Below are 21,175 nucleotides of genomic sequence, written 5' to 3'. Positions count from 1 at the left end.
AGATGGTTCATCCTTTTGTCTCCACTCCAAACTTTGTCTCTGTAACTCCTTCCATGGGTATTTTGTTCCCTATTCTAAGGAAACCTATTTCTTATACGATTATTTTAGAAACTAATACTGTGCTAATGCAAGGTGAAGTTGAATATATTTGGAAATATTTGATAATAGCATTTCAAACTCTGGTTTGGGAATATCTGCACATGTACACTATGATTCTTATAAGATTCTGACTTTGATCTCCAACATAAAGTGGGGGTGGGGCAGGAGAGGGAAAAAGAGGAAGAAAGACAGGATCATACACTGAGGCCACATTTATAATAATCCATTACTAAAAGGTACTCAGTAATGGCATGTATTAACTATAGATAGTAAATCACAAACTCTAGCACAATATTTAGAACACAAATTTTTAGAATATTTAGAACACCAAACCCCATATGTACTATGAAGAGTCAAAGGCAGAACGGAAAAAGCCACTTGCAGACCCAATGGTATCATGGCTGTAGACAATTAGGAAATTTATTTACAATTTTTTTAAGGGCAGGATGATTGGTGGGGAGAAAGTGTCTGTATAGCCTTGGCTATCCTAGAACTAGTTCTGTAGACCAGGCTGGCCTCAGAATCACAGAGATCCACCTGTCTCTGCCTCCTACATCCTTTGGAATCCCCCACCCACCCACCCCACCCCCCCGTGACAGGGTTTGTCTGTATAGCCCTGGCTGACTCACTCTAGACCAGGCCGGCCTCGAACTCAGAAATCTGCCTGCCTCTGCCTCCCAAGTGCTGGGACTAAATGTGTGAGCCTGTTTACAGTCCTAAATCCTTTGGAAATTTAATTGTTAAACTTTATTTACTAAGGTCTATTCTTAATCCGGTTTTTCTAAGAATTTTGCTATCATGCCAAGAACACATTTGATTGAAGAAACTGACCACTGTACAGTTCTGGAACTGTGGTGACGCTTTATTTACAGAGCTCTTCAACATTCCGGCTATCATTCACTGTTCCAAACGTAAAACATTAGCAGATTTACAGAAAAGCATAAAAGAAAAGCACAACTCTACAATTTAATATACACAGTGCTATGAGTGGTTAACTTTACAGTTTTCTTTTGAGGATAATCTACTGAAGTTTTGTTTGTTTGTTTGTTTGTTTAACTGATAAAATCCAGGTGAGGTTGTTTCCAACTGGTAGATTTCCTCAGAGATTCAAGAGTATGGCAGACGAAACAATCTAGTGTTCTTGGTTTGTACGTAGCTGTGCATCACTTTCTCTCTCTCTTTTTGTCAAAAGTCTTGGATGATGAAGAATCTTGACTTTCCCCACAATTGTAACGTTCATACAAAGTCTGAAAGTAAAAACACAAACCTGTCTTTTCAACTTTTTAGTTCAGTGTATTATTAGATTAGTTAAGATGGTGATATATTCTAAATATAAAGAAGTGCAGCTCAACCTTTCCACAAGAGAATTACACTATAGCACAATCAGCATATACACGGACCTGCAAGCCCACTGCAAGCCCACTTACTTTTCTTTAAAATAACTTACTAGAAAATTCATATATATATATGCATATATATATATATGTATATATGTATATCAACATATCAAATATTGTCGAGGAAACAATATATACTTTCAGAAGCTATTTACACTAATGAATAGAAGACATTAAAATTACTATGTAAATAAGTCTAATTATGTTCCCTTGACCCTTAGTGTTATCTTTGAAGAGCTGGTTAACAGGATTCCTACCTGACAGATGCTCCAGTCCCTAACAGAATGGGCATACTATTTGCACATATGTATATACATCTTGCTGAATATTTTAATTCAGACTTAAAATAACTAATACAATGTAAATGTGATGATTGTTTGACTATATTTTTATGGATTAATAACAATAAAGTAGGTATATGCCCAGTACTCATAAATTATTTTTCAGAATGTTTTTGATTTGTAGTTGATTGACTCCAGATATGGAATCCATAGATACAGGGGGTCACTGAATTACTGAAAACTATGTATTAAAAAGAGACTGTCAACACCCCATTCTCATCAATGGACAGATCATGGAAACAAAAACTAAACAGACACATTGTAATTAACAGAAATTATGGACCAAATAGACTTAATAGATATCTATAGAACATTTCATCCTAAAACAAAAGCATATACCTTCTTCTTAGTACCTTCTCCAAAGTTGACCATATAATCAGTTCCAAAACAGGCCTCAACAGATACAAAATTGGAATATTCCCATGCACCCTCTCAGATCACAATGGACTAAGGGTGGTCTTCAATAGCAACAAAAACAACAGAAAGCCCACATACACATGGAAGCTGAACAACACCCTACTCAATGATAACTTGGTCAAGGAAGAACCAAAGAAAGAAATTAAAGGCTTTTTAGAATTTAATGAAAATGAAGGCACAACCTACCCAAACTTATGGGACACAATGGAAGCAGTGCTATGAGGAAAACATAGCTCTGAGTGCCTCCCAAAAGAAACCGGAGAGAGCATACACTAGCAGCTTGACAGCACACCTAAAAGCTCAAGAACAAAAAGAAGCAAATACACCTAAGAGGAGTAGATGGCAGGAAATAATCAAACTTGGGGCTGAAATCAACCAAGTAGAAACAAAAAGAACTATACAAAGAATCAACAAAACCAGGAGCTGGTCCTTTGAGAAAGTCAACAAGATAAGATAAACCCTTAGCCAGACTAACCAGAGGGCAGAGAGAGAGAGTATCCAAATTAACAAAATCAGAAATGAAAAAGGAGATTAAAAACAGAAACTGAGGAAATTTAAAAAAATCATCAGATCCTACTACAAAACCCTATATTCAACAAAACTGGAAAATCTGGATGAAATTGACAATTTTCTAGATAAATAACAAAGTCAAATCAGGATTAGATAAACCATCTAAACAGTCCCATAACCCCTAAAGAAATAGAAGCAGTCATTAAAAGTCTCCCAACCAAAAAAAGCCCAGGACCAGATGGATTGAGTGCAGAATTCTATCAGACATTCAAAGAAGACCTAATACCAATACTCTTCAAACTACTCCACACAATAGAAACAGTGAGTACTCTACCCAACTCATTCCATGAAGCCAGAGTTACACTGCGTATTCTTCCTTGGAGATGGAATGGTTTCTGTCTAATCAGGAACTTTTTAAAATTTCCTTTCAAGGAGGACTTCATAAGGGGTTTCTTTCTACTTCTACTATGGTTAATATTCCAAATAGATTTTAAAAATTGGTGAGTGCCTATTACTTTTAGCTTCAGAAGATATGTATATTTAAGAGGCATTTAACTATTATAAATTATTTTGATGACTTAAAAAAATATACTGATATACTTCTTTGGGGGAGAGAAGGAAATTGTAGATTATATTTTTTAAAGCATGTCTGCTTGCTGAAAAAATATAGATTGAAAAATACAACACTGATAAAAAAAGAAAATAAATAGAACAATTTTTCATGATTTGAAGAATTTGAAGGCTTCTTTAGACATCAAGAAGGAAGCTAGGTTCCGAATGGTTCTAGAAGTCAGATTCATCATCTTATAGAGCAGATAATGTTTTATAAATGGTGAAACCTCTCTTTACACCAGTACTTCTATTGGTGCCTAGCAGTGTTTTGTTCATAGAGGGCACTCAAATGAAGAGACAGAACGCACCCGGAAGCTGGCTGGTGTGAGACATGCATTGAGAAATATACCAATTGCTACAGAAGGTATGGCATATGACAAATATTGTCATTTCCCAAAGGCTGTATTCAGAATTGACTAGAAGAAACGATTTCTAAAGCTGTGCTAAGAATGTTGTCGAGACATTTTAAAAGATTAATTTTTATTTATTCCAGCTGAAAGCCTAAGAACAATAATAACACAAATCAGGAAGGTGTTTAAAGAACACTCAGTTAAGTAATTGCAGCAATGTACTTTACCACAGATGTGAGCAGGAGGCCAGTTCTCCTTCTGGCTACAGTTCCTTTAAGGCCTAACTCACCGCATTACATTAAAACAGCTGGAACGAATGTACACGCACTTACTTTTGCAGTTTTCAAGATGGAGTTAGGAGAATTCAGGCCAACAAGTTGACCCAACACATATTTCATTTCATCAGTGGTTCCCCTAGCCATTTGGCTGCCTATAAAAGGAATATAATGAATAAAATGCTGTATTAATAAGAGAAACTCATTTAAAAAAACATTCCGGTCAGGTACATGCCTGTACTTCCTGCCCTCAAGAGGCTGAGGTAGGAGCATTGGTCTGAGTTTGAGGCAAGATCCTGTCTCAAAAAATCAAAACAAACAAATAAAAAAACCCCACATTCTGGAGGTGAGGAAAAGGGATCATGAATTCAAGGTCAGCCTAAGCTATAGTAGTAAGACTCTGCCCCCTACCCCACTCCAAAACAATACCAACAAAAAAATATATATTGTACTTAACCTACTGTACACTAGCTGGCATTCTTGTAAGTTATTGCAATCTCCTATATTCAATAGGTAATATTAAATAACACAGTTAAAAGAGGCAATATTATTAACTTTATTATCTAGCAAACAGGCTCTGAGAGAGTGGCCATTTAGATTTTGGTTTTCTATAGTTAACACACTACTCATGCATGCTGGTAATCTAGAAAACAGTAGTAACCTTTAAGGAAGCAGTACCTGGATGGGGCTGAATTTGAACATATGGATGTGTGAGGAGCTCAGGGATAGATATCCTCTCTTTAGGGTTCCTCACTAAACAGCACTAAAAACAAACAAACAAAAACAAAACAAAACAAAGAGCAAGTTTTCATACATGATGCTAACAAAGTGGTTTTCTAGATGACATCATACTATACACCCTACTCCAGACATCCTGCTCAGACATTGGTAACAAGTTTTCTCCAAGTCACCTTTTAGAAATTCCCAAGTGTCTATTAAATTTAAAAAGACACCTTTCACAATAAGCAGACCTTAAAAATAACTTCTACCAGCAAGTCCTTTCACTAGATCAGTTACATTCAGGATAGTTGAATAATTCCAAACACTTCAACTACTTCTTTCAAACAAACATAAAATTATGAGACATTATTTTTCTATACGCACATATTGTTATATTACCTTTAGCACGTCTCGAAGATCTTTTTCCGAAATCTCGGGAAATTCAATCTCATGACCAGGGTTGATTATGGCGTGCAGTTTAGAGACCTGATTGATGATGTGCTGAAATGGCGTCCTCCCATAAGTCATGTAGTACAAAATGCACCCCAAGGACCAGACATCACTTCTGGGACTTACCTAAGTAGGAGAAGAAAAGTTGCTTTAGTTTAATACAAAGGGTAACATAAAAATATTATATGACTGTAATCCTAATTATACAATAATTAAAACCTCAATAGATATAAAAGTATAAGATTATGCTTACATGACAAAACATCTTTTCCCAATTTTCATTACATTTGATCCCTTTATAGAGAAAACTTGAAACCCTTGAAAACTTCAAATTATTTTATAGGAAATAAAGTATTAAATTCTTGGCATCCAGTGAAAACACAATACTAAAATAACATATCCACAAATTTGAATTTACTTGTTTGTCCCAGAATGATTAGGTTGCAATACCTTTGTATATGATTTCATAATATGTCTATATTTTTCAAAGGTTGCTTAAATTGTACAATCCCAATCTCTATAGAGTACAAACTATAGAACCAGAACCACTTGTCTAGCACACACCAAACCCCGACTCCAAAGCAAAAACAAAATACGGTATATTGTTATGGGTATTAAATGGTATATTGTTATGGGTATTAAATGGAATTAGTTACAGATAACCAGAGAGAAGAGCTTATTTTTCTTTGTAGGTTATGTATTTGTTTATTTATGTATAACTACAGCAAATACTCCCAGCTGCTGAGCCATCTCTTCAGTCCACAGGAGTTTCTGAGTAAGCACCAATACAGATCACTCACTTCCCCTGAATCCAATGCTGTCCAGTGTTAACTGGGTTAAAGCCACACCAGGAGTAATCACAGCAACCGGAAGACAGAGAAGGAAAAACAAACAGAAACAGATATTTTCCTCAAAGAGAAAAGCTAAACCAACTGTCATAGAAAGTTAGTGAAGAAAAAGTTGGGGGTTAGAAAAAGAAACGGACACACAGAAACCTGACCTTTTTTATTTATTTATTTTTTTAAACAAAAGGAAGAACAAACTACTGCTCAATATTAGGAAAAGAGAACAAAATGTAAGACAGAAGAGAAAATTATTTGTACTGTGATAAACAGTGTTACCAACTAAGAAAAAGAGTAAACTATAAAAAAAGTGGGTGGAGGGAACGTATGTGTGCATGGGTGTGCACATGTGCACATTTGCCCCAGAAGAGGGCACTAGATTCCCTGAACTGGATACACATGCAGTTGTGAGCTACCCAACTTGAGTGCTGGGAACTGAATTTGAGTCCTCTGCAAGAGCAGAACTTGCTCTTGACCACTGAGCCATCTCGTGAGCTTCAGGGATGAATTTTTGAAACGTTATTGTACCATTGAAAACTGAGCCAGGTATTGTAGCACACATTTGAGATCCCAGCATTTGAAAGCTAAGGCAAGGGATAATGAGACTATGTCTCAAAAAATGAGAAGGAGGAAGGAAGGAGGAAGGAGGGGAAGTTTGTCGTTGCATATTAAATCACTGAGTTGAAAACTGAAAAAACCATAATCTCTAATCTCTACCTATGATTCAAAACCTTAAAAGTAAAAAAACAAACAAACAATAAAATGAAATTACAAAACCTAGAAATTAGTAGGCATTAAAAAATGCTATCATAAAACCTGTAACTACTAGTGGAAGACTCAGTAAAAATGTTATCTTTTAAAAAGCAAGGCTGTATTAAGCAACTGGAGTCACTGAACTCTTGACCCTCCAGCTTCACTTCCGGAAGGCAGAGCACAGGCAGCCACCACCACATCCACTAAAATCAATTATAATTGAGTTTAAGATGGGAGAAAAAGTGACCAGGGCACATAAAGGGAGACAGCTCAAGAGGCAAACACAGTGCCCCAGGGTCAGGTCTGGTGCTGTCAGTGGTGACTCAGGCACAAGGATTGCACAAGTTCCAGGTCAGCCAAGGCTTCAAAGTTAGAGCCCGTCAACAACCAAAACCAGAGTACACATGAAAACTAACAAACACATGAAAACAAACAAACACATGAAAACTACCTAACAAACACAAAAATATAAACTGAAAGCAAAGGGAAATACAATTTCTGAATGAAATAAACATCTGTTTTTAAGTTCAATAAAACCATAAGTCTAAAGAAAACCTAACCAAAAGGCAGCACATATAAACCAGAAAAAGACAATTATGAAAACAGCTTTCTAAGATAAACTACTCGGCAAGGCTTTATGCACACTGGGTCGGGGAGATGGCTCGGTGGGTAAAGCACTTGCCATGAAGTGTGAGGACCTGACTGAATCCTCAGAAACCAGGGTAAAATCAGACATGGGAACCCAGGAAAAGACAGTGGGAGAAGGCAGAGGAAACCCCCAAGCCTGGCATACACAGCAGCAAACAGCAACACAAAGACTGTGCCACTGAGAACATAAATGTGCACACACACACACACATCATACACACTCAGACTGACATGGACATGGACAACGCCACACAAATATTATGTAAGTTATTTGAAAAACTGTCAGAAACCATAGTGTCTAGGGAAAAAAGTGAAGTTGTTCATCAGTGAGTGGCATGCTGAACTGAGAGATTCCTTACTTTATTCAACATGTCCACCTCACAGAGGGGAAAACACACAGGTTCCTCACTGCTTAAGAAGTAGGGTTATGCATGACATGAAGGCTGCTGGAACCCAGTCCTGTGTGAGTGTTCAAACACTGCAGCAGTGAAAGAAAGATTAGCCTGGGAGCTTGACACACCCTGAAAAGAAACTGGGCCCCTGATAAGGGACATCAGGGAAGCAAGCAGCACTTGCTGAGACTAAAATAATATCCATGCATACATAAAATAATAAAGAGAAAGCAAGGTAAAAGAATGGTGACGGAACCCCATGACAATTCACAGGAGCTCACTGGTGCCAGGGGAGAGCTCTTCCCGGTACCTTGGTCCTGATTTTCGAATTTTCTCTTGAAGAAGACATGTCTCTGATTGCTTCTGGAGCCATATAGTTAACTGTGCCAACCTATTTGCAAATCACAAAGAAATCAGTGAGAATATCTTTCTAGATTTGTAAATATATAAATGTCAGATTCTTGGAAATTTGAATAGCTAATGATTTAAATGACAGACTTGAAAAATTCAAATAACTGCTAACAATATAAGAATTATGTAACATCCCATCCCAGGTGCAATCAGATGAGCTGGGTTGAGAATGAACGGGCTCCTTCTGGAGCACTGTGCTCTGTATGTAACTGTGCTGGAGAGCTAGCACTAAGTCTTTACAACTGCCCAGACGGATTCTGAACTCTTGGCCTATCATTCACTTTCATGTTCCAATAAATTCAACATATTCTTCCCTCAATAAACCAAGCAACAAATTAATACATGAATGAAAGGAGCCAGCTAGCTTCATCTCCCAATACTCTTGGGCTCCGTGTGCAGATCAAGATGGGTTGGAAAACTATATCAGATAAGAGCTTCTCTAGCTGGGCAGGGACATAGTACGCAAAATCCTTTAGTTTTAAGGTAACAAAACGTCTGCCTGCTAAGACCTCGCCATAGGTAACTTCAGTGTCATCTACACTCACTGTTCACCACCTGCACTTTTGAAACAAAAAATGATGACTGGCTGCCAAGAAGGATGACTGTATAAGTGCACAGTGATTTATCTTCTGATTTATCTTCGTCCCTGGACACAGCCTGTGAGGTGCAGTTGACATCACCTTGCAGCTCTGTTTTCCCCCCACTACTTCAGCTTCATGAGATTTACCACAGCAAATGTTACGACAAAACACAGCTGGGCTTTAGAGCTTGCTGCACACACAATCTGACTTTGGCTCCCAGGGCCCACAGTAGGAGAGAAGTGGTTTACCAAAGCCATCCCCACACCTCCACAATGGCACGCTTACGTCTGGAATTTGCACCCCCCACCCCAACAAATAGTAAGTAAAATTTTTCCTTTTTAACGTGTAGCTGAGTGGAACGCTTCAGTATTCCCAATAAGGCTCTCTTAAAACTTTCTCCGAAATTTAAGCAGTAAGGAAAAGAAACAGGACAGTGGAGAACATGAAGTTGCTATTACTCTCTGCCCTGCCTCAGCTATGAGAAAATCATTCAAAATTCATAAATATACTTGTCTGATCTTGAACTGCTTTTATAAATCAAATTGACCATGGTCTTTTATAAACATAGTTTCTATTCTTTAAAGACTTCAAATTTTTGGAATAACATGGTTGGTAAAAATATAATATTGGCAACATATTTAACAGATAAAAGTGAACTAAGCCTCGTGGTAACCAGCCATCATTAAAATCCTACCTGAACTTGGGTGTCGGGGCTGACACCTGTAAGCCCACACCTGGGATGCACAGGCAGCAGGATCAGGAGCTGAAGGCCACTGATCAAGTCAAGAGCATTCTAGGCTATGCGAAACCCTGGTTCAAAACACTAAAATACAACCAAGACAGCAAAAGTCCTACCTGAGAATCTTTAACAATGCTTGTTGTGTCTGGCTGCATTTGGTTTGCAATCCCAAAATCAATTAGCTTTAGCATTCCATCCACTATCACAAAGTTAGCAGGCTTCAGATCACTATGAACAATGCCTTCAAAATAAAATCCGTTCTGTTAGATGAAGAAAAACATTCTATGGCCAGGGGGAAAAAAGCATTTCATAATCTTTAGGTCAGGCTTATCCTTTCAATTAGGCAACACATTAATATTTAGTTATTATACATTCTACACCTTCTTAGCAAATGTTGTGGGCCAGATACCATTCTATGGCATAGTAAATAAGTCCCATTATCATCATCATTTTGAGGGTGAGGACACTCAATGTGATTTGAGTTGAAGTGAACTGTTTAGGATTCCAGACCTAGCCTGTCAGTGTGTGCTGCACACTGCCATGCACAGCCTAGGAGAGCACTACAAAGAACTGTCAGACAGTAAGATCGCAAGGCCTCCCACACCCACAAAGAGTCCTACCCTCTGCTTAGTTACTGCTTATAAAAGGAGAAGCAGAGGAAGCACATGAGATTGAACACATCTGTTTAAAAGACAAGGGAAAGGCAGAGAAAATTGGAGAGAACAAGAACGAACTAGAAACAAACAATGAAACAGAAAAAAAGCAGTAACAGACCAACTCTAACACCAGGCACCAAAAAGAAAATCCTTTGGAGACTGAAAAACTGGCCATTCTCCTCCTATCCGTAGGATGTCCAAATCCTCAGGACTTGAAGGTAAGAATCCCCAGTTACCACAGGAGGGTAAGTTCACATTGTACCTGTGGCCATTTCTGTTCTACATCCTGTGCTTGTTTGTGTTCTGTAGCCTGTGTAGAACCACTCTTAAGAGTGCCTTCACCTCTAGATGAACTTCCAGTTAAGGGTTATGTTTCTAAAACAGCACAATTAACAACTATTTTAACTTTACATGTATGAAGAGATATGAAAATACCATGCTGATGGATTATGTGTACTGCCTCCAACATGTTTTTCCAGTAGCTCTTGCGTTCCCATGGATTGATGGATTTTTTCTTTTTAAGCCAACTATTTAGGTCAATGTTTCCACATTCCATTACCATGTAGATGTACTGCTCTGTGATTTCACTGCAATTAAAGATAAACAGACGCAACAAAACAATAAATGCCCACATTATGTCATTAAGGATTTACTCTTTGCCTAAGAATTATGGCAAGAACAAACTTTTATTTTTAAAATAAAAATGAATTCATACTAATCATAGAGGCGGATGATCTTATCACTGTGTTGCTGTAGTTTGTTCAAAAAAGCTATCTCATTGCGGTAGCTCTCAATAGTTTGGCTATCGGCGTCTTCTAGGTTCACATATTTGATAGCGTTTATCTGTTTCTTCTCATTCAATACCTGAAACACCTACATAAAAAGTGGAGAAAGAGCTTAGGACATGTCTCCCTCTGTAAACTGGAGCAGCACCTTTCCATTTAACACTAACAGTCTCAGGCTGAGAATATTCCAAATACCAACACGAGAAGCTAAGTGTCCATTTCCAGCCCCTATAACAATGGACATTCAAATAATTCAAAGGTTTTCTACATCAGTATCTAAGAAAACCAACTTAAATATGGTGTTGCTATATCCACAAAATTCTAGGGATGTCTTTCTTATCCAGGGAGAAAACATCAAGGAAAAGATCGATAAGGATGACTAAAGCTGTGATTTGACAGTTCACTTCCTAGACCACTCCCCCCACCAACCCCCACCTTTTCACTGTGCCTACTATCAACCAATTCATTTCTTGGATAGGGAATATTTTTTAAAAATCACAGTATTTGTAAGCCATCACTACATTCATTTGTGGAAAGCAGCGCAAGTCACAGTTGAGTTAGGTTGGCAGGAACAGGAGGAATCAATTTGAAACTGCTGCAAATTCAAGGCCAGCTGAGTTATATATAAAGCAAAACACTATGGAAGGGAGGGAGGGAGGAAAGGAGTGAAGAGGGAGAAAAAGATACAAACTAGACAGAAGTACAATGGCTGAGTGAGCTTATTATTTATTGTCATAAACCAGGTAAGATAATAGCTGCTTCAGATAAAGTGACAATTAAAAAAAAAAAAGGATTTTGAAACTGCTCAAAAGGTAATAACAGCAAGTCTTGTTGACTGCCTAAATGTACGTATGAAAATTAGCAGTCAATAAATAGGTTTATAGGCAAGTAACTGTAAGAATGGAGTTGCTATGCACTGCAACTGGAGACAAGGGAGCATGTGTTTACACATTCTGTCTTAAACACCTGGTAACCAAGAGAGATGCTGAGCAGTCAAGTTTGGAAAGTTGGTCTGGAAACCAGAGGGTTGAACTGGAAACACAAGTTCAGAAACTTTAACCATTTAACAGCATTCACTCCACAACACTGGGAGAACACAGCAAAGGAAGGCTTGAGTTAGCGGTCAAATCCTGAGTCCTAAGGCAATGCACCTGAGGTTCAGGGACACCCGGAAGATGGAGAAAGTCTGAGTGTGAGAGAATAAGGCAAGTGTGCATGTGTCTGTGTGTGGTCATCAATGAGAACTACAGTAAAACAAACCAGTTTGTCTAAGAAACAAAAAGTCAAAGCACAGAACCACATCTAACAAAGCTCTGGAAGCCTGAACAACTTGGAGGGTAGCTCCGTGGGTTAGCAACACAGGCAGAAGTGACTGGAGTGGGGTGACAAGTGTGGCTCAGAGACAGTTCTCACAATGCTTTCCTCCTCAGTCAAGGAGTAAGAACTGAAATCAGGGCTCCAAGCAGTCCCAGAAGAAAAACAATTCATAGTCCTACTTTTAAAATGAATTAATGAACAGATAAAAGACTCAAACAAATGTACGAAGGACTAAGGAACTCAATCCAAGACCCCAATAAGACAATCGCCAAAGTGAACAAAATGGTAAATTGGAGGAGAAAATAAAAAACATGGAAGAAAAAATTACCATGTGCTGAAAAGAAACCAAGTAAATGATGGGAATGAATGGTCAGTCAAATTAAAAAGTACACCAAAAAGCATCATTACTAAACAAGACAAGGCAGAAGAACAAGTTTTAGGGATGGAAGACAAAGCTAAGACCACAATATACTCCACACACATAAAGAAAATACATTTAATGCACACAGGCAATACTTTCAAAAATTCTGGGATACATTCAAGAAGCCAAACCCAAGAATTCATAGAATAGGAAAAAAAAAAAAAAGATATGTGCTAAATTGGAAAATGGACAAATAAAATTATAGCAGAAAATGTCCCAAAACTGGAGAAAGAAGTAGATATCCAAACAGAAGAAGCATAGAGGATGCTCCATGACATGTCATAGTCAAGGTTAGTATCATGAAAATGGCCAGACCACCAAAATTAGTTTACAGATTTAAGATATCCATCAAAATCCCAAGGACATTCCTCACAGTACTAGGAAAACAAAACAAAACAAAACAAAACAAACAAACAATCAAAACCCATGGGAATTCATATGGAACAACAAAGCAATCCTAAGGAAAAAAGAATACCTTTGGAGGTATTACAATATTTGAGTTTACATTAGTCAAACTGTAGGCAAATTGACTAGAAGGACATAATGATGAAGACAGCCAGGTACTGACATAAAAACAGACAGAACAAAGGAACAGAACAGAAGACCGAGAAACAAACCAACAAATCCAGTGCTCTCTCATATCTGACAAAGATCTCAAAAGCATGCAGTACAAAGAAAGGACAACCCACCTAACAGCTAGCATTGGGGTGAGCCTTTCTCTCATCCTGTACAAAAGGCAATTCAATGTAGAACGAAGACCTTAATTTAAAACTTAAAACACTGAATTTGCCAGAGGAAAAAATGGAATATACTTTAAGATAGAGGTATAGGCAAGCACTTTCTGAGCCAAAGCATAGGAAATAGCCCCACAGATCAACACATGAAATTAAAAGGTCCCGGGGAGCAAAAGAAACTATAAACAGACAACAGAATGAGTGGGAAATATTAGCTACCTATACTTCAAAGAGGGCACTCATAGTCAGAAGTATAGAGAAATGCAAAATAAGATAAGACAAAACTTCTAATCGACAAACAGGCTAATGAAATAGACAGTTCTCAAAAGAAGAAAGAGGGCTGCAGGGCTCAGCCTAGAACACTGCTTTTTCAGAGGACTCAGGGCCAATTCCTAGCACCCACACGGTGGTTAACAACTGTCTGTACCTCTAGTTTCAGAGATCTAACTGCCTCTGCCGGCCTACACTCGGCTGGCAGAGGCAGACAGACAGGCAAAAGCTCATTATGTACAAAATAAAAAAATAAAAAAATTACAAAGAAATACAAATGGCCAAAGGGTATTTTTATGTGTGATCAAAGCCCCAAGAAATACATAAACTACTCTGACATACTACCTCAACCCAGTCAGAATAGATATTATCAAAAAAATTGGACAACAACTGCTGGTGAAGATGTGGTGAAAGACGAACCCTTATTCACTGCTGCTGTAAACTGGTACGGCCATTATGAAAGTCAGAATGGAGCTTTCTTAAGATGGCCCAGCTATATCATTCGTAGGACTCATACTACAAGACAGACATGTGGGCATCCACATTTATTGCCATTCTATTCACAACAACAAGAAATGAAACCACTCTAAATGTTGCTCAACAGATGAGTGGATAATGGAAAATATGTATCTATAATGTGACTTCATTCAGCTATAGAGAAAAATGAGATAAATCTGTAGGGAAAAGGAAGGCCACAATGCTGCTTAATATCTAACATCACGCTATGTCCTCAGTTCACTTTTCTCAGTCTGTGACAATACAGTAGTTACTAAGGCACTGCAAACCATGTTAACGTGACCCAGAAGGGATCTGAAAGCAGAGGACACAGGAGGAGGGTATTAGCTGAGAGCCAGTGGTCGGTCTATGGAAGGTAAGTGATTTTAGGGGAAGGAGGGGAGGCTCCAGGGCAACATGGGCTTCTAGAAGATAAAAGAGCCACCTACTCTAAAAGGCAGGATATCTATTCATTTGATACTCACCTTACTGGAACCTCCACTGCCTATCTGCTTTAATATGGAATAAATTCTTCCGTTAACTGAAATGCATTCATTTATAGATGAAGAGCCTGAAATCTAAACAATTAATATATGTAAATATAAGTTCAAACAACATGGCTAACAAACTAGTTTACATTAGGTATGATGAAACACTCCCAATTTTGGCCAGCAAGGATACAAAAGATTCTCAAAAAAAAAAAAAAAAAAAAAAAAAAAAAAACCCAACTAAACAAAAAACCCAACAAACCAACCAACCAACCAACAAAACCCACCACCAATAAAACATAAATGAGGAGTAAGAGAAATATGTTAACTAAATTCAGAGACAAATTTCTCAAAGGTCTCCTGTTGAACTGATTTTTACTTCATCTGAGTAGAAAATTTAAGAATGTCACTTACTATTCAATGGACAAACTCATGAGTTACCCATTTCATCTTTCTTTCTCTCTTCCTTGCATCTCTTTACTCCCACCTCCACCTCCACAGTCATTTCTTTACCCCCACCCCCATTTAACATTACATAAGAGCACTGTGCCAAGGCACAGTGAGCTCTCAATTAGACAATGCATATTTCATCATTGTCTGTCCACTTCTGCCCTCAGAGAAGTTCACTGTCCCCATCAATCTGTGAACATCAGTTGTCCTCTTCTTCCTTCTTATAACTGGATGGTCTTGCCTGTATTTATAGACTTTAAAAGAAATGGTGTGCTAAAAGGCCCTATTTTCAGATAGTAAAGCTGAAATGAAGAGGCTTTGATTAGCTAGTTAACCAAATTCAATCGAAATCTGAATAAACTTCACTTTAACTGAGACATGTTTTAAATCCAAAATGACAGAATCTTTCCTGTAATCTTCTATAGAAACAGACAGATGGATTCTAATGTCCTTATCCTTGAGACTTGACGTAAGTCAGAGTTGTCAACCATGTGTTCTCTTTGTTCTTCCTTAAACAGCATTTCTTGGGGAATAATCCCTTTGACATCCTTACCCCTGCAGTGAACACTTTTCAGAATACAGTCACACCAGGGAATTCTACTTCAATACCAGTGTGACATTAGTTCCCTCCACGAGACTCCTCACCCCATCCACCTCCTCATTAGGGCCTTCCAAACTACTAATTAATTAGATTATTTTACTCTGCTTCTCTATTCCCACACAGAACTTCCAAAAGCCCAGTGATGCCTTGAGCACTGACCCCTCCCCAGCTCTAGGCCACACCTGACTGCTTTTGAAGTCTCTCCTGACAGTGGCCTCCTCCAGGGCATTTTAAGTCCCCTTTCCAGTCACTTCTGTATTGCCTTCTAGATTTTAACCAGAACAGGACCTATTAGCACTAAATGGCCAATAAACAGACCTTGAATCAACATTACTCTCTCCCTTTGGAGAAAGGGTCTTTCTACTTAGTTCTGGATGCCCCGGAACCCACTATGAAAACAAGGCTGGCCTCAAACTCACAGGAATCCTCCTGCCTCTGTCTCCCAAGGGCTGTGTGCTACCATGCTGGGCTTTTTCCTTTCACTTTGTACCTTCTTATATAATTCCAAGCCTGCAGTTAGCATCACATAAGCTATTGTCAGGTAGTCTTTGGCTCATCTTTTTATATAATGGCAAAATAGACATAACCCAGACTTTGCTTTTTTAAGTATTTTCAAGTACAATTCTGTGTTATTAGGTACACTGGTCACTGTGGAAACATCACCATGGTCCATCTTCAGTATGTTTTGCCATCAAATACTGAAACTATACCATTTCACAGTAAAAACCCCTAGTTCCTCCATCCCAGGTTATGCTCTATACCATTGCACAGTAACAACCCCCTAGTTCCTCCCTCCCAGGTTATTCTCTATACCATTGCACAGTAACAACCCCTAGTCCCTCCCTCCCAGGTTATGCTCTATACCATTGCACAGTAACAACCCCTAGTTCCTCCCTCCCAGGTTATTCTCTATACCATTGCACAGTAACAACCCCTAGTCCCTCCCTCCCAGGTTATGCTCTATACCACTGCACAGTAACAACCCCTAGTCTCTCCCTCCCAGGTTATGCTCTATACCATTGCACAGTAACAACCCCTAGTCCCTCCCTCCCAGGTTATGCTCTATACCACTGCACAGTAACAACCCCTAGTTCCTCCCTCCCAGGTTATGCGACTACTCTTCCACTTTCTGCCGATTATTTTTCATCTCCTGGTCTTAACAGGTCATCGTTCTTTGGTTATTTCATTTAAATAACAACAGCACTTAACATTTATCAACTTTTAAGTGTCAGGCCATGCTCTGCTTTAAGAGTTACATATATAACTAACATAACCTTCACAAGGATTCTAGCAGTAGGTCGTATTATTTCTCCATTTTAAGCATGATGAAATGGGTACAAAGAGTTCTTGTAACTTGCCAAAGATCACACAGCTGCTGAGAGTGAAGCCAGAATTATGTCCATGTCCATGAGGTCTGCCCACCAGACAGACCCATGTTCACACTGTGTTCAAGACTATTATACAGTGATTTCAGTCAGTTGGTGCCTAGGTTTTTATCAAATGGTAATTCACATGTTAGCAAATGTTTGTTGGTTTACAGAACTGATGATCACTCTGAGTGCCTCATACTGCTCCTCTATCCAGAAGAGCCACTTTCCAGATGAATGGACAAAGGAAATGGCGCTGCTCACAAGGAGAAAGTGAGCTCCAGGATAAGAGATTTACTAAACTATTCAAACTGGATTCCTGAGCCTACTCACTGAGAGCACATGCAAGACACACCCTTATCAAAATGTCCCTTAGCTTCCCTGAGGGACAGCTGCTGAAGACCTTCCCTGACAACTTGATACTGTGAAAGCAAAATCGATGAAACCGACTGCACCTTAACTATGGTACCAGGAAGCACATGCATCGAACCTGTAAGCCTTGAAGAGGAGTGCTGAGTCCCTGCTGCTGTTGCTGCTGGAGGCGGGCAAGCTGGCTGTAAGGTGTTGATGGTGGAAAGTCATTCTTTACAACTGGAGTCTTAAAACTAGAAAAGATTTTCATTTTCTTTAATATATTTAAAAATTAAGGCAAATTGTAAGTCTTCATGCACTGTAAAAAGATCACATAAACCTAAAACTCCCACATTAATTTTTAAGAGCTGATATTTATGTGTTTGACTCGTATCATGACCAGGTGGTTAATTCGGGGAAAATTGTTGTGAAATCAATTTTTTTGTCTCCAAACAAGAAATCCTTGTTAATAAAATAAGATGAAATTAAAAGTATGGAGTAAAGCCGGGCGTGGTGGCGCACGCCTTTAATCCCAGCACTCGGGAGGCAGAGGCAGGCGGATTTCTGAGTTCGAGGCCAGCCTGGTCTACAAAGTGAGTTCCAGGACAGCCAGAGCTACACAGAGAAACCCTGTCTCGAAAAACCACCAAAAAAAAAAAAAAAAAGTATGGAGTAAGGGGAATTTTATAACATTTTGGCCAAAACAAAGGTCAGCTTATAACTGACCACAGATCTTTAGAATTGTTTTTAAACAATAATGTTCTATGGCAGTCTGCTAGAAATAACTAAGAGCCAATCGTGTCCGCAGAGGAGTTTGCTCTTCCAGTTTGTGTCTGCTCAGCACACATTTAGATTTTGTTTCCTTTGATTGCCAATGTATCTTCAACATTGTTAGCAGTACTTGGCAAAAACAAAACAAACAAAAAAACCCAGCAATAACGACAACAAAAACTTTAATCTGGAGCTAGAAAGACTGCTCTGTGGGTAAGAGCACCTATTGCGCAAGCATAAACACCCAACAGCCATGTAAAACCTAGGCATGGCTATGTGCAGGCCTGTAACCTGGTGCGGTCAGAGGCCCAAGCACTGCTAAGGTTTGCTAGCTGCCAAGTCTAGCTCAAGATTCTGTGAGAGATTCTGTCTAAAGGGAAGCAGGTGGAGAGTAACAGACCCCTCTGGTCTGCAGGCACGTGCATCTGCATATATAAGTCAGTATACAGAACACACACATAAATATCTTAAGAAATGCATTATTAATTTAGCTAGCAATCATTCTTTGAAATAACTACATGTAATAAGATGATGAAGTAATAACATTGCATTAAATAGATAAGACACTGGTTATAAATAGGATAGTTGCAATTAGGGTAAAAATGACATTCTGAAAATAAAAAGCCAAAGGCATCACGGAGTTATGTTATCCCTTAAAGCATTAAAAATAGAGCCAATGGTTGAAGGTTATTATATATTCTTTTCTTTGAAACATCACTCATTTTCTTTTGCAGTATCTTTTATGTTTCCTTTTTATCAGCACTGATCATCCACTTTCTTCACACACCTCTCATTCCTGTCCTTATTGCTGTATCTTTGAATACTTTCCAAACTATGTGAATTATACATCTGATCTTACTCAGAGGCCATCCCATTCCAATTACCACTTCATACCTGGAAATATCTATCTGTCCTGTTCCATTCTAAGAATGCTAAATTTCCTTTAAAATGTTTCCCAATCAGAGAAGCACACATGTTAACAAGCAAGAGATGAACTGCATACTTTGATTTCTAAGCTATAAGAGTATAATATGACAGAGCACTTTTACAACAGATCTTAAAAACAGAATTACACATGAAGATAATACATATGTAATCATAATTTGCTTTCCCCTTTGGACTTTACAGATGCCAAAAACTGATGCTAAGAAAGAAAGTAATTTCCAAGACATTAAATAAGAGATCAGGTTCAACCCAATACAGCTTGGTCTGGACGCTTATCCCATTTCTGTTTACCACCTTGCATTCTGGGCTCAGGGCAGAAGGTAATTACCATTTCATGCAATCATCCAAGGAACTGCTACTAGGTGTCTCGCAGACAGACTTTGGATCAAGCCATTTAGGAACTGAGATTGGTGGTGACTGCTTTGAAACAGAAAAGGCAAGTTACTCAACAGCGGTACACTTCTGCTAAAAGAAAATTTAAAATTCCATGACTTAGAGAACTAGACATTAACAGTTTAACAAATATAACCTTTGAAATAATAAAAATATGAAAAGCAAAGCTGTCCTAGTTTGGGTTTCCATTGCTGTGAAGAGGCACCATGACTCTCATAAAGAACATTTAGTTGGGGCTGCAGTTACAGTTTCCGACGTTGAGTCCATTATCGTCATGGCCGGAAGTGCGGCATCATGCAGGCAGGCTTGGTGCTGGAGGCGTCAAGAATTCTACATCTTGAACCAAAACCAACAAGGAGATTCCCTTCTGCAGGCAGCAGGAGGAAGGTCTCTTTCACACTGGGTGGAGCTTGAGCATAGGACCTCAAAGCCCACCCTAACAGTGACACACTTCCTCCAATAAAACCACACCCACTCCAACCAGGCCACACCTCTTAAGAGTACCATGAGCCAAGCATTTTTAAAGCACCACAAAAGAAGACTAAAACAGCGTGTGTTTGTGTGTGTGCTCACCCATATCCATTCACATGTGCACATGTACAGGTAGAGCCCAGAGGTCAACTTAGGGTACTGTGTTTTAAGAAAGTCCCTATGTTGGACCTGAGCATCATAGATTATGCTAGGTTGGGCTGGCAGAGCAGTGAGCCCTATGGATCTACAGGTCTCTATCCCCCTGGTGTTGGTTAAGATTACAATCACATGCCCCTAACCCTGCTTTTTACACTGATGCTCATTATCAAACTCAGGTCCTCACGCTTGTACAGCATTTTACTAAGCTTTCTTCCCCAGCCCAACTTTCAGTTAAATTTTGGCACTGTTCTTGTATTCCATACCTAGTGCTACAAACTCTTCTCAAACTGTCCCCAGACTGAAGTGCATCTCTGTAGATAGTACACTGCAAACTCCTGAACATTTTATAAAAATTTAACACATGATGGTTCTGATACAAGGAAGATGCTGGGTCTTGTTTTGTTAAATACATTTGAGAACCTGAGTTTGATCAGCCTGCCTCCACCTCCCAAGTGCTAGGACTAAAGGTGTGCACCACTATGTCTGGCCCAGAGTATTTTTTAAGGAACAATGTGGAGTCACCAGGATTTTCATCTGTGACAGCAGTAAGTAAGAGCATGATGGCACTGAGAGCACAGAGACCCAAGAGTAGGACTTTGTAAAAAGTGAGGAAGAAGCAGCCTAACACAGAAACGGGGAACTCACAGCTATAAAGTAAGGCATGTGACAAAATGAACTCCCTTTAAGAAGGCTGCTCAGTGAGCAAGGTCACAAGAAACTGGCTCACCTTCCTTGCTGTGTCTAAGGATGCTTTTCAAGTTTTCAGTTTATTTACTGAATTTAGAATATTTTCAATCCCCAAGCAAAAAATCCCATACCTGTAACTCGCTCCTCGTTTCTTATATTACCTATTTCCACCAACTATGAACATAACTTCTATTTCTATGGTTTTGTCTATTCAGAACATCTCACATTAGTTCATAGAACCAGTGGCCTCCTGTGACATGGGTTTTTTTTTTTTTTT

The 21,175-nt window shown here is 38.8% G+C and overlaps 1 protein-coding gene across 3 annotated transcripts in view; it reads right to left on the bottom strand.

Annotated features, from left to right (window-relative positions):
- Positions 1-940: 940 nt before the first annotated feature.
- Ttk (TTK protein kinase) overlaps positions 941-21,175 on the bottom strand; it is a 37,121-nt gene continuing 16,886 nt past the window's right edge. For 2 of the 3 annotated variants that reach the window (XM_021171760.1, XM_021171761.1), the window contains 11 exons: positions 19,517-19,608; positions 17,612-17,726; positions 14,701-14,793; positions 10,909-11,066; positions 10,629-10,780; positions 9,654-9,778; positions 8,117-8,197; positions 5,121-5,297; positions 4,680-4,764; positions 4,059-4,156; positions 961-1,346 (listed from right to left, as the gene is read on the bottom strand). In XM_021171760.1, the coding sequence (XP_021027419.1) occupies positions 1,263-1,346; positions 4,059-4,156; positions 4,680-4,764; positions 5,121-5,297; positions 8,117-8,197; positions 9,654-9,778; positions 10,629-10,780; positions 10,909-11,066; positions 14,701-14,793; positions 17,612-17,726; positions 19,517-19,608 (1,260 nt within the window). In that variant the 3' untranslated portion in view covers positions 961-1,262. Of the gene's footprint in view, positions 1,347-4,058; positions 4,157-4,679; positions 4,765-5,120; positions 5,298-8,116; positions 8,198-9,653; positions 9,779-10,628; positions 10,781-10,908; positions 11,067-14,700; positions 14,794-17,611; positions 17,727-19,516; positions 19,609-21,175 lie in introns of all 3 variants that reach the window. The other variant, XM_021171762.1, reaches the window with a different exon arrangement.

Source organism: Mus caroli, chromosome 9 (genome assembly GCF_900094665.2).
Source record: "Mus caroli chromosome 9, CAROLI_EIJ_v1.1, whole genome shotgun sequence".
Classification (NCBI taxonomy): domain Eukaryota; kingdom Metazoa; phylum Chordata; class Mammalia; order Rodentia; family Muridae; genus Mus; species Mus caroli.
Note: the sequence above shows the minus strand (reverse complement) of the source record. Positions and strands in the feature narration are given on the sequence as shown.